Source organism: Eriocheir sinensis, chromosome 29 (genome assembly GCF_024679095.1).
Source record: "Eriocheir sinensis breed Jianghai 21 chromosome 29, ASM2467909v1, whole genome shotgun sequence".
Taxonomy (NCBI): domain Eukaryota; kingdom Metazoa; phylum Arthropoda; class Malacostraca; order Decapoda; family Varunidae; genus Eriocheir; species Eriocheir sinensis.
The window spans coordinates 15,316,095-15,335,736 of NC_066537.1; the positions used below are offsets into that span (position 1 = coordinate 15,316,095).

General features: G+C 41.7%; 1 protein-coding gene across 6 annotated transcripts in view; it reads left to right on the plus strand.

Annotated features, from left to right (window-relative positions):
* Window positions 1-385: 385 nt before the first annotated feature.
* The window catches only part of LOC127005128 (integrin beta-PS-like), a 34,764-nt gene continuing 15,507 nt past the window's right edge, over window positions 386-19,642 (plus strand). The window contains exons 1-10 of one of the 6 annotated variants that reach the window (XM_050873724.1): window positions 386-553; window positions 11,447-11,611; window positions 12,147-12,414; window positions 12,955-13,183; window positions 13,639-13,723; window positions 14,506-14,676; window positions 15,424-15,522; window positions 15,928-16,092; window positions 17,219-17,371; window positions 18,286-18,417. In XM_050873724.1, the coding sequence (XP_050729681.1) occupies window positions 11,462-11,611; window positions 12,147-12,414; window positions 12,955-13,183; window positions 13,639-13,723; window positions 14,506-14,676; window positions 15,424-15,522; window positions 15,928-16,092; window positions 17,219-17,371; window positions 18,286-18,417 (1,452 nt within the window). In that variant the 5' untranslated portion in view covers window positions 386-553; window positions 11,447-11,461. The other 5 variants (XM_050873729.1, XM_050873726.1, XM_050873725.1 and 2 more) reach the window with 5 other exon arrangements.

Consider the following 19,642-nt stretch of genomic DNA (forward strand, 5'->3'; position numbering starts at 1 on the left):
CGAGGAATACAAGGAAAAGGAGGAGGACGAGGAGGAATTAAGGGGGAACTTGTCCAGGATTCTTTGTAAATAACCATACAGTGCACTTGGCATTAGAAACAGAATACAGAACGAAAGAAACACCATCACCCCATCGAATGAGAGGATGGAAAAAGGTGTGAAGGAGGCGCATGCATGGAAGAGGAAGAAGAGGAAATAAGGAAGAGGAGGAGGAGAAGGAGGAGGAATTTAGGGGGAACTTAATTAATTGTACGGTGAACCTGGTATGAAAAAAACATGATGTAAAACGAAAGAAACACCATTACGGCATTACCCCTTGGAATAAGAGGATGGAAAGGGGTGTGAAGGAGGTGCATGAAGAGGAAGAAGAGGTGGGGGAGGAGGAGGAAGAGGAGCATACGGGCGTGACGTCACTGGCGATGTTTGTTCTCCAATTTTAGCTCCAAGTGCACCTCGCATCCCTCTCTTATTTTCGCCTTTTCCCCGCCTACCATGCTCTTCTAACCCTTCCAGCCGACCCCAAGCAACACTTCCACCCCCGCAGCTTCCAGAGGTAAGGACAAGAGGCCGGTAAAGCGTGCTGGTGTGGGTAAAATAAGCGGAGATGAGGTCATATGCCGTAGAAGGCAATGGAGGGTGGGAGGGTCTGGTGGGTCTGGCTGCCTCGCTCACACATTTCCTTTTTGTCGTTTCTCGGAAGCTGACTCACTAACTCTTCGGATTCACTTCTCTCATCCATTCTCCCGCGTCTGTAGTGTGTGTTGCGTGAGTTTTGAGTGCGGTTGGGTGTGTGTGTGTAGGCGTTGTTGACTAGTGATAAGTGGGTGTGGGCGTGGGCAGTGGGCGTGGGAATTGGCTAGTCCGTAAGAGGTCTACCCATCTGCTGGTCTCTGCTCACCTGCTACACGTTCTTCCTCACCTTCTGCTCTCCTCTGCTGCCCCGTGAGTGCCTTAAACCCTCATCTTTACTGGTTTAGTAAGAGGGGTGAATGGGTTGAGTTACTGACCCATAATAATTTCCTTGCCCAGTCATTCAATTAAGAAAAGATCAGAATATTTGAGTTTCCCATCATTTTCCCTCAGAAGGCAATCTAGAGCATCTCCTTTTTATTTTTATATAAGTATGTGCAGCCTTTCTTAGCATATGAATATTTATGAAAAAAGAATGGCAAAACTCAAGAACGACCACTCCAAACCAATATTCGTAGTATCTTAGCACGTGAAAGAATTATTATTATAATGCATTTTCGTATACGTTTTACCTTGGGGAGGGGCCAGGGGGGCAAGCCTCTTTAATTATATGCAGCCTCTCTCAATCTATACTTATGTAAAAAGAACATATATGAATAACTAGAGTTTCCCTATAATTATTTTGCACTGAAAATATTGTTTTATGTCCTCAGAAGACAAGCTAGTTTTTATCTTCCTCATGATTTATTCAACCTTACTTTTTGTATATACTTTTATGCACAAAGATCATATATGATGAAAAACTAGATCCTTTAATATCACACGCTGCACTACGTGTATTGTTTCTATTTACTCAAAAGACAATCTAGTTATCTTGGTTATTATTAGAACCATATGCAGCCTTTCTTAATGTCTATTCTTATCTGAAAATAATATACATATGACTATGAAACAGATTTTCACTGTCATTTTAAGTTGCACTAAATATAATGCTTGTGTCATCTCTATAGAGCAAGTGTATGGTGCAATTTCCATGTGACTTCATCTTCTTTAAACTCACTTGCTTCTCAGTGTTAAGTGGATTTCCTTTCTCATCTTATAACTAAAAACCAAGTTAAGAATATTTCCCATGATATCAGTACACTACAGCCTTTTATTTTTATCTACTTAGGCTAAGTTAAGCAGCAACAAAGAAGTTTTATCAGTACGTAACATTCGTCTCGCTCTCTCATCCTGTTTATTTTCCTCTCTCTCTCTCTCTCTCTCTCTCTCTCTCTCTCTCTCTCTCTCTCTCTCTCTCTCTCTCTCTCTCTCTCTCTCTCTCTCTCTCTCTCTCTCATCCTGTTTTCACACTACCATACTCTACTTACTATAGTCGGGAAGTCGTTATATTACCAAGAAATTATTACTCGTGAAGACATGGTGAAATCCTGCTTTGTCTGCCTTGAAGGAAATATGTTTGTGTGTACGTATGTGTGTTTGCTTATGAAAGGAAGAGGAAGTGAGAGAGGAGAAAGGATGTTGCTTCTGAGTAAGGATCAAACACTTTAATTATCTTGTGAAGGATTGATTGCTGAAACATGATGGATTTTGCTTCATTTTGCTCTTCTGTTGAATTTTTTTTTTTTTTTTTTTTTCGTGTGTGTGTGTGTGTGTGTGTGTGTGTGTGTGTGTGTGTGTGTGTGTATGACAGGAAGTGTTTTAGTGCTGCAAGGATACGTTCTGGTCAGTGATCGTGATGATGGTGTGTGTGTCTGTGTGTGTGTGTGTGTGTGTGTGTGTGTGTGAAAATTCTCAAGCAGCTTTTAGTATTATAGGAAAAAGGTTTATTTTCTTTTTAGTTAGTATCACAGCTATTATTTATCTCCATCATTCAATTTTAGTACGAAAGAAAAGCGATGAAAATGAAATATAAACACACACACACACACACACACACAGGTTAGGAAGAAGCTCCATTGATTTTGTAATCTGTGTTAAGAGCATTCACCCCTCCCTCCATTAACTTACCTTCCCTCCTCCTCCTCCTCCTCTTACCTCTGTACTCAGTCTAATGAGGTTTACTCTAGTTTGTGGGTGTGGCTCTCTCCTCCTCCACCACCACCACCACCACCACTAGTGCCCACCATCACTACCACCAGTCCAACCCCACACCACCACCACCACTACTGCCCACCACCATCATCACCACCATTCCCCCCTGCCTTCCAACACCACCACTACTCTCCCTCACTGTCATCACTACATCCCTCTTCATCACCACCACTACTACAACTACCATCCCCACCACCACCACTACTGCCTACCATCACAACCACCAGTCTCCCCTCCCATCATCACCACAACTACCTCTACTGCCCTCCACCATCATCACTACTCTCCCCCATCCCCACTGTCATCACTACTGGCCTCTTCATCACCACCACTACCACTATCATCCCCACCACCACCACTACTGCCCCTCAACATCACCACTACCACTACTGCCCCCTCATCACCACCACCACTTCTGCCCCTCCACCCCCCCATCACCACCACTTCTGCCCCCTTCCCCCCCCCCCCCACTACCATGACTCTCCATCTCTCCTCTGGGTGCCAAATGGTTACCTTAATGACCCCTGCCTTCCTGGGTGGGGAGGGGGGGGGGTAGCTGTTTTTCTGTACTTTCTCTGAGTTAGAGGGGTAAAATTAGGTTTGATTTAGCTCTATGTAGAATATTAATTTTGTCACATATTATATTATCAGATGTTGTATATTGGTTTAGAAATAAGAGAGATTAAAGGATAAGGGTTTCTTTAACTTGTACTCAATTTTTTTTTTTATGTATTTTATGAATATTTTTAAGCACTCAAATTCAATTACTATTTTAACTCTTTTTTTTTCTTCCCTTCTAATCAGTAATACACCCATATTTGGCTGCATTAATTATTGACATCATTATATACCAGAAATCTTTGGTTAAGCTGTCTTGTTAATTGTTCCTTTCCTCCCTCTAAATCAGTAACACTTGGTGGTATTTGATTTGGTGTAACTTCACTTAGGTTTTAGGGCAGATCACCTAGTCTGGACCATAGGGTTTGTAAGTAAATGGAATCTTTTCCACATTTAATTACATTTTCATTCTTTACCAGGAATCTTTGGTTTGTCTGTCTAGTAAAAGCACTATTTCATTTTTCCTCTATTCTACCCAATCAGTAACATTTCTTTCTTTGGCTGCATTTAATTACATGTTCTCTCTATACCAGAAATCTTTTGTAGTACAAAGTACTAGTACAAAACTCATTTCATATTTCCTTTCCTCCTTGTAATCAATGACTCGCAAGGTTGGCTGGAGTCACGCCCACATGTAAGGATGTACTATTTCCTGTCTGCTTTTGCCTACACCTGAGATATCTTACCTGTGAATGGCCAGCAGGAAGGGACAGTATCCTCTCTTATCAGCCAGGTGTGATTAGTTGTACCCACACACCTGCCTGGAGCCCAGTGCCAGGCATATCCTCTTACGCCCATAGTCTCAAACATTTTGAGGCTTAGACACCTGAGTTGGACAAGGCTTTCATTGAGGTTGTGGGTATTTACATAGGTAGTTATATGAACCTAGTGATAGTTTGGACATGGCCTTTCCACCATGAATATGAAAAACTCATGAGAACCCAAATAATTTCCTTTGTTGCCTTTGAAAATATTTGTTGTGGGAGCTGAAAGTTTCTGAGAATACAGGTCATAGCAACCTCAGCCCATTGCCTCGTGCTCCGTCCCTCACCTCACCTTTTTTATGATTTGATACCTCTTATTATTCCCTTCTCTACTCCACACTCCTCCAATCCCTTATGAATATTAACATTGCCATTGTCATCTTGAGCCATTACTATTCCACTGCAGAACAAAGGCCTTTCAATGTTTTCCTCCTCTCTCCCTGATGTTTTTCTCTTCTCTTTCTTTTACTAACTTTAAACAGATTAGTGGGCCTTTTTTAGTAGTCCCCATTTTTTCTCTCTCGAGCTGCCTCCTTTACTGTAAAAAAGATAAATAATAGCAACAAAACATTCCTTCTCCTTGTGTATATCTCCCATTTGTAACATGATTTATCTCTGCCTTGTCTTTGTTGCTTACTTATTAAACATGATCAATACAAAACAATATACACCTGTCAATCTTCTTATACACCTCATCCTTGGCACCGATCCCAGCCTCACATCACTCACTCTCCTTCATCAGTCAGTTTTCACTCGCACCTGGTACACCTTCCTTACACACCTGAACATTCACACCAATCCCAGTCTCTCATCGCTCACTCTCCTTCATCAGTCACAGTTACTCACTCACACCTGGTACAGCTTCCTTTCACATTTGAACATTCACACCCATCTCTACCTCCCTTCTACTCCCTTCCCTGTTAACAATCACACCTGTTCACTCATATTTGTCCTAGTCTTCCTATACCAGTCTTTGAACATCTGCACACCTGGCTCTTTTCCATAACTGATGCCCTTTCAGAATCTGGGTCTTATCTCTCTTATCTTGATTTACCCTTTTAATTGATTACCACACCTGCCCCCTTGCACCTCTCCCCTCTCCCTCTGGCCTCACCTCCCCTCTTCACCTTTCCTCACTGGTATTTCCTTGCCGCCTCTCTTAAGCCTCACATCCTTTTCTTCATTTCTCCTTTCTCATATCTCCTTCCCTTCATACCTCCCACCCTCACCTCTGCTTCCCTCCCTCAAACCCTCCTTCTCACCTCTTCTTCCCTTCATACCTCTCCCTCTTACCTCTATATCTCTTCCTCATACCTCCTTTCACATCTCTCACCTACACCTCCACTCTCACCTTTCCCCTCTATACCTCTCTCCCTCACCCCTACATCTTTTCCCCTTCTCTCTCTTTTCACATCTTCCTCCATACCTTTACCCCATCCCCCACAGTCTGTTGTATTTCAAGGATTTTTTACTGTGTACTTTTGACTTTTTTATTAACATATGACCTCTAGATTTAATAGTATTTGTTACCATATGACCAGTGTAGTTATGATGCCATGACTACATATCACTATAAATCAATCAGTTCCCACATATACCCTTGATCTCTTCCCTCTCACACCTTTTTAATCTTCTTCTAGTTGTTGTTCATCTTCTTCATCTTCTTTCTCTTCTTTGTTTTCCTTCTTCTTTATCTTCTTTTTGGTCTCCTTCTGCTGTTTCTTCTTCTTCATCTTCTTTTTCTTCTTTGTTTTATCTCTTCTTTATCTTCTTTTTGGTCACCTTCTTCTGCTGTTTCTGCTTCTTCACTTTCTTCTTAATCCTGTCTTATTTTTTCGTGCTCTTCTTCCTCTTCTTCTTCCTCTTTGTTTTAACTATATTGCTTCGTATCACTTCCATGGTCCTCTTGATCCTGTTTTCTTGTTCTTCTGCCTTTTCTTCTTTGACCTGTATCACTCTGTATCGCTTCATAGGTCCTCCTCTTGATCCTCCCTTCCGCTTATTCACACACTTAGCTTTTCCATTACGTCACTGCTTATCTCTAACCTGTCCCAACACTCTGCCCGGCACACCCCTTCCCACCCCACCTCCCAGCTGACCTCTCCCTGCTCCTCACATATCCCCTCATAACACCTCCCTTCCTCCACCTACTCCTCCCTCCTTATCTTCCTTGGGTGAGTCACAGGAAGAGTTGTCAGTTTGTGCCTCTCAAAGCTTCATATTTATAACCTTGTTCGCCATTATCCTTCGCTTCCTTGAATTAATTACGTAGGTGTTCCTCGGAGCATGGATTTAATTTACAGCTTAATTATATTGTGTGCTCCTTTTAGATGGTGTTTTGTCATGATGTGCCTTTTTGGGGGAAGGGAGAGAAGAAAGTACAGCTATAAAAACTAATGTTGCTGTCCCTTCACCCACTAAGACTCATCCATTATTGTTTATAGTTGGTAATGATTTTTTCTGTACCTTTTTTTACCTTCACTCATAAGATCAAGCCATTATCATATGTAGTACTTTTTATTTATTTATTTATTTATTTATTTATTTATTTTTAATTTTTTTAATTTTTTGGTTTACCTGCATTCATGAGACCCATTCATTCTTGTATATACTCTTTTTTTTTCCTTTTACCTTCACTCATAAAACTCATCCGTTACCACATATATTCGTTGATTTTTTTTCTTTTTTTTTTCTACCTTTTCATTCACTTGTAAGACCCATTCATTACCCTATATAGCTACCCACTAACATCTTTTTTTCATGCTTGGGTTTAGAGGACTGACTTTTATGAGGTTACTTTTAGGGCGGATTAGACCTAGTCCCCAATCACATATATTATAGCCTTGCATTGGGGATTGATTGCCATACAAGATTGGGCTTTATTTACTGCTTTTGTGTCCTTGAGCGACTTCCTGTTCAGTAAAAACAAAAAAATTAGATGTTTAGTATATGCAGTATCCATTGTGGCTACTTTTTAGCTTTTTTCTCACAAGGCTTATAACCATCGCTTCCTTCCTTGATCTTCCTTGCCATTTCCGGACTGGAGCTTAACATGTAAGTGCTGGATTACTTGCTGCCACGTTTATCAGATAAGAGGCAGGAAGAAGCCTTTTGTGGAGTGATATCTTTGGCAGCTTGATAAGTGTGTGTGTGTGTGTGTGTGTGTGTGTGTGTGTGTGTGTGTGTGTGTTATCTAGGGAATGTATAGAGGTAGTCTTGGTGGTCTTCATTTTGTGGGTTGTTATCTTCAGCAGTTCATCCGGTCTGTAACCACCCGCGTGTGTGTGTGCATATAAGTGAGTACCTCAGTGTGTGGTGTGCGTGTGTATAGGTAGTGCAGGGTGAGTATTTTTTTGGGGTGAAATCTTTGCCAGTTCACTAGAGTAGGGGGGGCTTCGTGGTGCAGTGGTTAGCACACTCGGCTCACAATCGAGAGAGCCCGGGTTCGATTCCCGGGCGGAGTGGAAAAATTTGGGTGGCTTTTCCGATACCCCACGCCCCTGTCCACCCAGCAGTGAATGGGTACCAGGTATTAATCGGGGGTTGTGTCTCGTCTCCTGGGGTCTGTTCCCTTCTCCTATAATTCCTTCCCCTCCTGTCTCTCTCCGGCATGTGAAATGTTGCGCCGACTAAACCAAACTTTCCATCACTGGAGTAGGCAGTGAAATCCCCCCAGTAAATAAAAAAGAGAAAAGAGAATATACAGGCCATCAGTTAATCTCATGTTGTCCTGTCTCCATATCTACTTTTATTTAGCTTTAAAGATGTACCTCTCTCACACCACCTCCACGTCTTACTCATTCAAAGCATCTATACTTCTATGTTGTTTCTGCACCCAATCTTCCTTAACTTGTACTCGTGACCTTGTGTTCTTCCATTATCTCTGCTGTGTGTAAGGGTCCGTAGCCGTGGGTAAGAGTGTGCATCATGTGAATATTTAGAGATGGTGCTGGCTGTTCCTTTTCTTCATTCAGAGTGAGAGTATGTGTCTGTGAGTGCTTGTAAGTGTGTACCTGTTTCAAGGCTGTTTGTATAAGAGTGTGTGTGTGTGTGTGTGTGTGTGTAGAGGTGCTGATGGTTGTTCCTTTTGTGGCATGATGTCTTTGGCAATTTATTCATTCAATACCTGCGAAAAGTGCTTGTAAGTGTCTAGTACCTACTTGTATAAGTGTGTGTGTGTGTTTAGAGATGGTGATGGCTGTACCTATTGTTTATTCAGTCTGTACCTATTAGTGTCCTTGTAAGGGTATATATGGTGTGTGTGTGTGTGTGTGTGTGTGTGTGTGTGTAGCCATGGTGTGGGTTCTTCCTTCCTTGCAGTGTTGCCTTGCAGGTGTCATGAGTCACAGGATGTTGCAATATTTTCCTGGTGTATATTTTGGTGATATGTATTATATTTTAATTCACTGTAATCTGATTTCCACCCCGTTTACATAGCTCCATAAATTAATATACACATTATTTTTTATTCTATTTGTGTTTGTTTGAGTCAGTATAATTTTAAATGCTTCCTTACTGTTGCTTGCAATTGTTTTGCCATAAGAGTGATTTTAAACTTCACTTTCTAGGCATATTGTTCCTGTTTAGAGAAAGAAGGAAAAACGAACTTATACGTACACTAAAAATCGTAGATGCTTCACTAATGGGAGGTAGGGTGGCGGTATTAGATCAAAGAGGTGCAATAAAAATAAGCTTCTCATGTCAGCTTTATCACGAAGCTTATGAGCCATGATTCAGCTTTTCTTCTCACCTTTCACATGTAAGATTATAGTTTCTCTCTTGAGCAGGTCTTAGAGAGGTGAGAGAGAGAGAGAGAGAGAGAGAGAGAGAGAGAGAGAGAGAGAGAGAGAGAGAGAGAGAGAGAGAGAGAGAGAGAGAGAGAGAGAGAGAGAGAGAGAGAGAGAGAGAGAGAGAGAGAGAGAGAGAGAGAGAGAGAGAGAGAGAGAGAGAGAGAGAGAGAGAGAGAGAGAGAGAGAGAGAGAGAGAGAGAGAGAGAGAGAGAGAGAGAGAGAGAGAGAGAGAGAGAGAGAGAGAGAGAGAGAGAGAGAGAGAGAGAGAGAGAGAGAGAGAGAGAGAGAGAGAGAGAGAGAGAGAGAGAGAGAGAGAGAGAGAGAGAGAGAGAGAGAGAGAGAGAGAGAGAGAGAGAGAGAGAGAGAGAGAGAGAGAGAGAGAGAGAGAGAGAGAGAGAGAGAGAGAGAGAGAGAGAGAGAGAGAGAGAGAGAGAGAGAGAGAGAGAGAGAGAGAGAGAGAGAGAGAGAGAGAGCGACAGAGAGAGAGAGAGAGAGAGAGAGAGAGAGAGAGAGAGAGAGAGAGAGAGAGAGAGAGAGAGAGAGAGTCGGGCTGACAAGCACACAGACAAACAGACACACACACACACACAGACACACACACACACACACACACACACACAGACACAGACAGATACAGAGACACACAGACAGAGAAAAAGAGAAAGTTTGATGCACTGCTGTCAGTATAGGTTGGCCAAAGGAAAAGAGAGTACATAATCTACACACATATTAGAGTACACAATGTATGGGTGGTGGGTCTAAACATAGAGGCTGCTAAAGATAGAGCAGAATGGAGAGCTGGCGCCAGAACAACGGCCGACTCACTAACATGAATGGAGCCTTTCAAAACGAGGAGAGATAAACAACTATATAGAGGCTGGAGTGTGAGTATGCATGTGTGTGTGTGTGTGTGTGTGTGTGTGTGTGTGTGTGTGTGTGTGGGTGGTGTCAGGTTCCCCAAGTGACCAAGGATTGACATCAGCCACCTGGCCAACCAGTCATCTAGCCAGCCAACCAGTCAGTCAGTCAGTCAGTCAGCCAGACAGTCAGGCAGCTAGTCAGTCAGTCAGTCAGTCAGTCAGTCAGTCAGTCAGGCAGCCATTCAGTCAGTCAGTCAGGCAGCCATTCAGTCAGCCAACTAGATAGTCCATCAGGCAGTCAGCCAACTAGTCAGTCAGTAAGCCATCTGGTCAGTTAGTCAAACAGTCAGATACCCACTCTTTTAGCCATCCATGATAGTGAAGTCCACATGCTACTATCTCCTTCCCAGGGGTTAGTTAACTAGCAGAGATTGAAAAGATTTAGCTAAATTTATATATTTGTTCACCATAATCATAAGTTCATAATGTACCAAGTGAAATAAGAAAACTTGCAGCACATTGTACAAGCAAGAATATAATACAAAGCAAGCTGTCTTCAACACTAATGATTGTTTTTTTGTTGTCTGTGTTTGTGGATGTAATTTAGATGAGATATGAAACCTCATTGTCAACATCATTGTATAACGACATTCTCTTATTCCCGGGTACCAATGATACAATGAACAAATTTATTTAAACTGAATTCCACTGGGCAGGAAATTCAGTTGGCCAAATTAGTGCAAATAGGATTTACCCCCCCCCCCCCCCAAAAAAAAAAAAGTAAATAAAAAAATAAATAAATAAAAAAACCTTGATGGCAGGAAAGTGTAGTCTTCCCTCTCCCCCACACACAAAAAAGACGAATTTGAGAGTATAGGAAATAAAAAAAAATATTGGTTACCATACCTTCGTACTACTCTATATATTTTGATATGTAAATGTAACCAAACCCATCTTAAAACTAACATAAAATCGTACTATATTTCTATTATGTGTTCCCTCAAAAGTCAACAAACGTGTAGTGACCTCATGCGGTGGTAATGCACATTGATTAGGTGTCAGCGTGGCGCAATGTTCCCTGTGGCATAAGCATTTCCTGTGTGAGTTGCTTTCTGCCTGCTAAAGGGGTAACCAGGCCAGGGATGTGTGTGTGTGTGTGTGTGTTTGTGTGTGTGTGTGTGTGTGTGTGTGTGTACATATTTCACCATAGTCTGATCACGTGGTAGACATGTGATCGCCACCCAGTACTCTTCCTCACTGAGATTGGAGCTCAGAAGTGACGTGTGTGTGTGTGTGTGTGTGTGTGTGTGTGTGTGTGTGTGTGTGTGTGTGTGTGTGTGTGATTACTTCCACCTTGGGAATTGAGGTTACATTATATCAGTCTTCCATTTATTGTATTCATTGAAGCTGTATATAATTCTTTTTTCTTCCTCTCCTTACATTGCAATTACATTTTCTTTCATTTGTATTATTATTACTTTTGTCCAACAGATGTCTAAAGTGTTTCCTCAACCATATGCCCTTTATTATTCTTATACTTATTCTTATTTTCATCACTCTTACTATTACGTTTTAAGTCTTCTCTCTACACGTCATATCATTTACCTCATGTCGTAAAACTCTCCCCCAGGTGCCCGAGGTGATCATGAGGCTGAGCGGGTGCCGTGTGGCCGCATGGCTGGCGGTGGTGGCGGTGCTGTGTGGCCTGGCGTGGGGACAGTCAGGATGCAGCAACAAGGTGTCCTGCTCCGCCTGCATCCAGACCCCCAACTGCATGTGGTGTGGACGGCCCGGGGTGAGTAAGAATGAAATTGACTCAAGAAAGCTTTGCATTTTTCTTTTCTTTTTTTTCTTTTTTCGAGGACATATTCAGTCGATTTCTTCTGTTTCAAATTTGTTATAAGACATTGGGGGGGGGGAACACCACCTTTTACATTGACTAGAACTCCCAAAGTCAGGAAATTCAACAGTCTGAATTCACATAGTTAGGAAAGTACAACCCCCAAAAGCATAAGATATTTTTTTAAAGCTGGAAATTGTAATAAAAATAACCTGAATTTTTGAAGGCAGGAAATTATAACACAAAAAAACATTATTCATATTCTGGATTCATATTTGGATGTAAAACTAAAATGTGAACTAATGTATTTATGACTAATGAATTTTTGTATGCCAACTTTATAATTGGCTAATCTCTTGCTGCCAAAAGAAAATCACAGAGTCTCGTAACTTAACTCACCTCTTACCCATCAGCCCCATACAACCACTGTAGTTCCAGCGCCATAAATTCACACCTCTAATCAGTCACCTCTTTCTCCTCATCTGGGCAGAACTTCACGGGCGAGGAGGGCAAGAGTCTGTCTCGGTGCATCAAGCGCACAGATGATATTGCAGCCGAGTGGCGAGACGCATGTGGGATCAATGATGTGCACGAACCAGCCAACTACTTTGAGATGCTGATCAACCACGAACTGACGCAGGCCGGGGTGCTGGCCGGGAGTGGGGGCAGCCTGGGTGGGGCGGCCGGGGCTGCTGGTGGGTCAGGAGAGTCCGTGGTGCAGATCAAGCCCCAGCGTGTGGCCATGAAGCTCAGAGTCCGTACGTTGATTCCTGTCTTGATTTGTGTTTTCACTGTGTTTTGTTTATTTGTTTAGTTTGATTCTTTCTATTAATTACTTGTCAAATTATGGAATGTTTGTTAGTCTTTATTTTAATGCTTAGACTTTTATTTTTTTCTCATGTTTTGTTTATTCATTTAGTTTGATTCATTCTATTTATAACTTTCAAAATTAGTGACACTTTGTAGTCTTTATTTTTATGCTTATATCAGTTTTGGAGGAGTTTTTTTATTTGTATTTTCTCTGCTATTGACTCAAGTAATGTGATTCATTCTCTTTTCAACTTGTCAACAATAAGGAATGTTTGTTTAATTTTTATGCCTTGACACAATTATTCCTTTTTTTTTTATTCATTTAGTTTAATTCATTCTACTTATAAGTTGTCAAAATAAGGTGTCACTTTCCATTTTTATGCCTAAACACAATTTTTCTCAAAGTTTTGTCCCTGATGTGAATGTTGATATTAGCAGCAAGTAGGAATTGACAAGCACACTCCTCACATCCTTGCTCCCCCCTTCAGAGGAATCCTACAGTCTGGCCGTGACCTTCAGACAGGCGGAGGACTACCCTGTTGACCTGTACTACCTCATGGACCTCTCAAACTCCATGGCAGACGACAAGGATTCCCTCTCCAGACTGGGCACACAGCTGGCAGAGGAGATGGACAAGATCACCCGCAACTTCAAGCTCGGGTTCGGCTCCTTCGTGGACAAGACTGTGATGCCCTACGTGAGCACTGTGCCTGAGAAGTGAGTCTTGGTGGAGTGTGTTGTGAAGTGTGGTGTCTGCTTATTGCGGGGACTCTGTTTGGGTCTATATAATTTTTTTTTTCTTGATGTCCTTTCTTGGATTCTCTCTTCTTTTTGTTTAATGTCCTTTTTTTTCTTGGATCTCTGTAATAATAATAATAGTAATAATAATCTCATTTTCTCCAAGTTTTATATAAGAAGTGCTACAACAAAGTGAATAGTTAGAAATTTAAAGTAAGACCAGTAGGTGTATCCTTAATTAATCTAAAGGAATCACAGGTCTCTTATCAAGTTACTGTTAGCAATTTTTGTGGTTGAATATTATAGAGGGAAAGTGAAGTTTTTATTTTATGTAATTCCCACACGACTCAACATATTCCTTTATTCTTCCTCCCTCCCTCCCATCTCCATCCCTTATGACACCCTTCCTGCCTGGACATGGTGTGGTGATGTAGGCTGGTGGCTCCATGCACCAACTGTGCTGCGCCCTATGGCTTCAAGAACGCCCTCAGCCTCACCAGGAACGCCTCTGCCTTTGCTGTGAGTACCCATGCCCTCCTCCACCAGTGTTGTAGTTATTGCATCAACACCACTGCAGTCAAAGAGTGTCCTAGAAATTTAATCTCAGTTGAATTTTTACTTTTACTCTTTGTGTGTTGTAGTTCAGATAAGGACTTCTGTGTTCCATTGTTCATCGGCACATAGTTTTCTCTATTCACACAAGAAAATGTGTCTTGCAGTATTGTGAGGAATAAATGTTCAGATTCCCTTTGAGGTGCTGTGACATAATAGGTAACCTCTTGTAGAGTAATAGCTGTCCAATCCTCATTTTCCATCAATTCTCAGAAAGTCTGCCATTCTTTTGTGCAGTTGATATGAGAGGAACAGTGTGGATCAGTGTCTGGGGACTATTGTGCACATATTTCCCTATAATTCTATGCTAGCTTAATAATTTCACTGGTCACCATTGAACCCACAAGAGGATGTTCAGCATGCACATTAGTATTCTCTCCTCGCTTATTACTTTCACCTCATCATTGAATTCACAGGAGAAGGACATCATACACTAGGAACTTGGAAAGAATATGCACCTTTTCATATAATTCTGTACAGGTTTATATTTTATTGCAAGTTTATTAATCACAATAAACTACATCATACACTTTTTTCTGGGAACTTTGATGAAATATGCACCCCCTTAATTATTTCTTTGGAAGTTTATTTAAGTTTATTCCAAGTGTGTTGATGGGTGTCCACCTTTTAATTCTATACTAGTTTATGTAAATTCATCGCAAGTTTATTTATCACCTTCTCATCCACAGGAGGAGGTTCATCGCGCGCCAGTGTCCGGAAACCTTGATGCGCCCGAGGGAGGCTTTGACGCCATCATGCAGGCCATCGTGTGCCAGGACAAGATCAGGTGGCGTCAGGAGGCCAGGCGACTCCTGCTCTTCTCCACGGATGCTGGCTTCCACTATGCTGGCGATGGCAAGGTGAGGGAGGGGGTTGATTGACTGACTGAGCTGTGTTTCATGGTGAGGGAGGGGGTTTGACTGACTGACTGAGCTGTGTTTCAAGGTGAGGGAGGGGATTTGACTGACTGACTGAGCTGTGTTTCATGGTGAGGGAGGGGGTTGACTGACTGACTGAGCTGTGTTTCATGGTGAGGGAGGGGTTTGACTGACTGACTGAGCTGTGTTTCATGGTGAGGGAGCGGGGTTGATTGACTGACTCAGCTGTGTATCATGGCACCACAACTACAGCAGTCATTTAGTACTGAACACAATATCTGAGTTAAAATCTTGCATGTTTTTAAAAATTTAGAAATACATAATGAAAGTTGTAAAAATAGTAAAACAGTAAGCACCGTTAACAGCAACCCTACAGGAGATGGAGGTGCTTTTTTATTATTATTATTTTATTTTATTTATTTATTTATTTTTGTTCCCTTTGTGTGCGTGTGTGTGTGTGTGTGCGCACCTTGTTATTGAAGTTATTCAAGTAAGTGTGGTTGTGTTGTGCTCCTTGGTTATATATTTTTGTACAGTGATTGCTTTTAATGTTGTTGTTTTTATAATAGTTAATGATAATGAATATGAAGATGGTCTAATTATTTTTTTTTTCTCTCTTTATCCTCCAATTCCTCCTCCTCCTCCTGCTCCTTGCCCTCCTCCTCCTCCTCCTCCTCCTTGTGCTGCTCCTCCTGCTCCTCCTCCTCATCTTCCTCCTCCACACTACAGCTTGGAGGCATCGTCAAGCCCAATGATGGAGAGTGCCACCTCAACAACCAAGGGGAGTACACCCACTCTGTGCTGCAAGACTACCCTTCAGTCTCTCAGGTGTGTGTGTGGGCAGGTACAGGTGTCCTTCAATATCTCCTGTTTGGTCTTTTGTCTGTTGTGTTTCTTTTCATCTTTATTTGCTCTCCTTCTCCTCCTCCTCCTCTTCCTCCTCCACACTACAGCATTTTACTAGATGACTCATTAATATCTGAAATTACCTCCATATATCTAGTTTCTCTCTCGTTTATCAGTCATATATCACTTCACTGTTTCATGCTTCTAAATTTCCTTTGTGTTCTATTGTATATGTCTCCATTTGTCTTTTTGTTTCTCCGTTTTTTATTTATTTATTGGAAACTTTAACTATATGACTCATCAATACCTAAAATTACTTCTATATCCTCACCAGTTCATCACAGTCATACCTTCCCCACCTTCTCACACTCTTCCCTCACTCGGCAGATCAACCAGGTGGCCAAACAGCACAAGATCAACCTCATCTTCGCCGTGACCCGGGAACAGTCATCCGTGTACTCCCGCCTCGCCCAGATGGTTGAGGGCTCCAGCCAGGGCGAGCTAACGGCTGACTCCTCCAATGTTGTGCAGCTGGTCAAGGAGGAATATGGGGTGAGGGGGATGTGATGTATTCGTGGGGTGTAGTGGTAGAAAAGGTATTAACCCAGTAACAGCAGGGATCATGTTTCTTAACGGTCCCTCTTAGCGAAAAAAATGAGAAAAAATCATCACTCACACAAACCATTTCATAATATATATCAAAGCATTTGCGATCAGTTTATATATCATCTATTTTTTGGGGGTTAAACCATGGCACAAATTTGTCCCGTAGCTGCTACACGGTAAAGCCACAAATTTGGCCCGTAGCTGCTACACGGTAAAGCCACAAATTTGGCCCATCGCTGCTACTGGGTTAATATGAGTCCTTGGTGGGCTTTTGTTTCCTTGTGGGGTGTGTGTTGGGTGAGGCTGTTCTTTGACCTCTTGTTGTTTACCTTCAGTTGTTGGGGTTATGATGTATGAGTCAGTTAAAGTTATGTGAATTTGCATTACTGTTTTGTGTTGGTGCGCATGATAGTTTGCTGTTGAAAAAAAAGTTGGAGTTATATACATTTTCATTATTGTTTGTTTGTTCATCCACTTTTTTACATCCACAAGAAGCACACTCCACTTCTCACCACTCCTCTGAAAATTACAAAAATCCACAAGATAGTTCAACCCTCACTCCCTCATCCACCTGCCCTATTAAACGACACACTCCCTTCCATGTCTCTACTTCACTGAAGGACTTGATCTTAACACACACTTCATCCACTAAATACTCTCAACCCGCTCCTCCACATTCTCCACTTCTCTTCCTTTGAAACACTAACACAGTCTTCACTACCCATTACTTGACACACCGCCCACAGAACACACTCTATCCACACTCTCCCCCACATTCTCCACTTCCCTACCTCTGAAACATTTCCACAATCTTCACTACCCTTTACTTAACATGCCACCCACTTAACACGCTCTCCCCCACATTCCCCACTTCGTTTTGCTTGACATTTCATTCACAAAACGCTCAACCTTCACTCCTCATCCCATTTCCTGATTGCTTCCTGAGTCTGTGTTTTGGAGTTCTTCTACAATACACTATATGCAGGAGCAGCACTATCAGGCTTTTTTGTTTCCTAATCATCCAGTTAAAAAAATGATATTAACTCCACTCCACCTCTCCACTCCTTCACAGAAAATCACAAGCAAGGTAGAGCTGAAGGACAACGCCACAGCTCCTGTCCGCATCCGCTATTTCTCCAAGTGCAAGGGACCCGTCGAGAAGGAGACCTCAACGTGCACGGGGCTGCGGGTCGGCGACGAGGTGGAATTCCGCGCCGAGATCACTGTGAGTCTCATCCTTAAGTGTATTATTGTTTGTGGAGAAGTTGATGTACAGGAAAAAAGGAGTGTCGTTGAATGTACTGATGGCCCTTAACCACTCTGCTGTGACTGGCATGGATTTTGGCTTCACTGGTAGCCTGGTAACGTATACTCCCAGGTCTTTCTCTGCCTCTGTGGTGGGTAGTGGAGTGTTTCCCATGTGGTATTTGTATGCTGGATATCCCCTCCCTAGGTGCATGACTTTACATTTTTCTTCATTAAATTGTAGCAGCCACTTTTTTCTCCACACCTGTAGCTTGGTAATGTCTTCTTGTAGGAAATCCACATTTTAGTATTTGCATTGGGTATGTGACTTTCCTGTTCTTCTTGTCTTCCCACTCTTCCTTGTGCATTGTTTTCACCCAACTTAAACAGGGGCCACTCCCCATCCTCCCTGCAGACATTGGTATTGCTTGAGTTTTTGACAGTTTGGTATTAGTTGAGTTTTCGACAGTTTGGTATTAGTTGAGTTTTTGAGAGTTTGGTATTAGTTGAGTTTTTAACAGAGTCTGGTATTAGTTGAGTTTTTGATAGAATTTGGTATTACTTGAGTTTTTGGGTTTAGGATAACTTGAGTTTTTGACAGAGTTTAGTATTACTTGAGTTTTTAACAGTTTGGAATAATTGGAGTGACAAAGTTTGGTGTCAGCTACTTAAGTTTTTGACAGAGTTTGGGATAACTTGAGCTTTTGACAAAGTTTGGGATAATTTGAGTTTTTGACAAAGTTTGGTATTAGCTACTTAAGTTTTTGACAAAGTTCGGTAATAGCTACTTGAGTTTTTGACAAAGATTGACGTAGAGAAGCCGTTTTCACTACCCATCTTCTCTGCTGACGTTGGGGTAAGTAACCTGACGATGACTACGATCTATTCTTTCAGGTGGAGAAGTGCCCCGAGGACCCCAGCGAGTGGAACCAGGTGATCGGCATCTACCCTGTGGGCCTGCGCGAGTCTCTCATCATCGACCTGGAGATGCTGTGTGACTGCCAGTGTGAGAGGGCCGGCAATGAGGTGAGGCAGAGTGTCTTTTTAACTTCTTTTTTTACAGTAAAGAAAATAACCTCTCTTTCGGCCACCTCTTTGGATTCTTTTTGGGAGCAGCGAGTAGCGGGCTTTTTTTTATTATTGTTTCCTTTTTTTGTGCCCTTGAGCCGTCTTCTTTGTTGTAAAAAAAAAAGAATGGGTGAGGATAATTTAGTGAGGAGTAGAGAAGATAAAAATGAATGAAGATAACTATGTGAAGAGTAGAGAAGATGAGAATGAATGAAGAGGAAACTTTGCAAAGAATAAAAAAAATAGAATATAGAATGAGGATAATTAGTGAGGAGTAAAGGAGATGAGAATGAATGAGAAGACGATAAGAATGAACGAGCAGTAGAGAAGATAAGAATGAGTGAGGATGACTTTGTGAGGAGTAAAGATGAGAATGAATGGAGTAGAGGAGATAGCATAGTTTTGTGAGGAGTAAGGATGATGAGTGAATGAAAAGTAGAGAGTATGAGAGTGAATGAGGAGTAAAGAAGATAAATATGAATGAGGAGTGGAGGAGATGAGAGTAAGTGAGGATAACTGTATGAGGAGACTTAACTATTACTATTATTTGTATTGATCTTTATACCATTTACTCATTTATCCAGTTCCATTTGACTGCCTATTATTTCTGTCATCTGGCTGGCTTTTTATTAACTCGTCCAGTTCTTCATTTTACGGTTAGGCTCCTACTCAACGACGGATTATTATTTACCTCTTTCTTGTGTGTGTGTGTGTGTGTGTGTGTGTGTGTGCAGAACTTCTAACCTTATTCTGACATTGTGATTTTCCTGTGGTTTTGATTAGTTTGAATGTTTTGAGTTTCCCCTGATGCCCTTTCATGAATCAACACCAATGATAATAATCAGCCATTTTGATGTTCCACCCTGGCTGTAGAAAAGATTGTAATTTGCAGGACCTGACTTGCTGATATTTACAGAGACATAACTTGACTATTTAATCCTTGCCACTGATGAATGCTCCTTATCAGTCTGTCCAAGGAGAGGCCGCTGAGGAATGGCAGGAATAGAAGGGCTATGTTATGAGTTTTAGTAATGGAAGCAGCTCATGGAAAAAAAAATACTAAGATGATGATGATGTTTTATTACTGTAGTTTCTCATTTGGCTTCTTACTAGCACTGGTAAGAGGTAGAAGATCTAGGAAGCAATTCAGAGTGCTATAGGTTACAAGAAGTATGTGACTGCT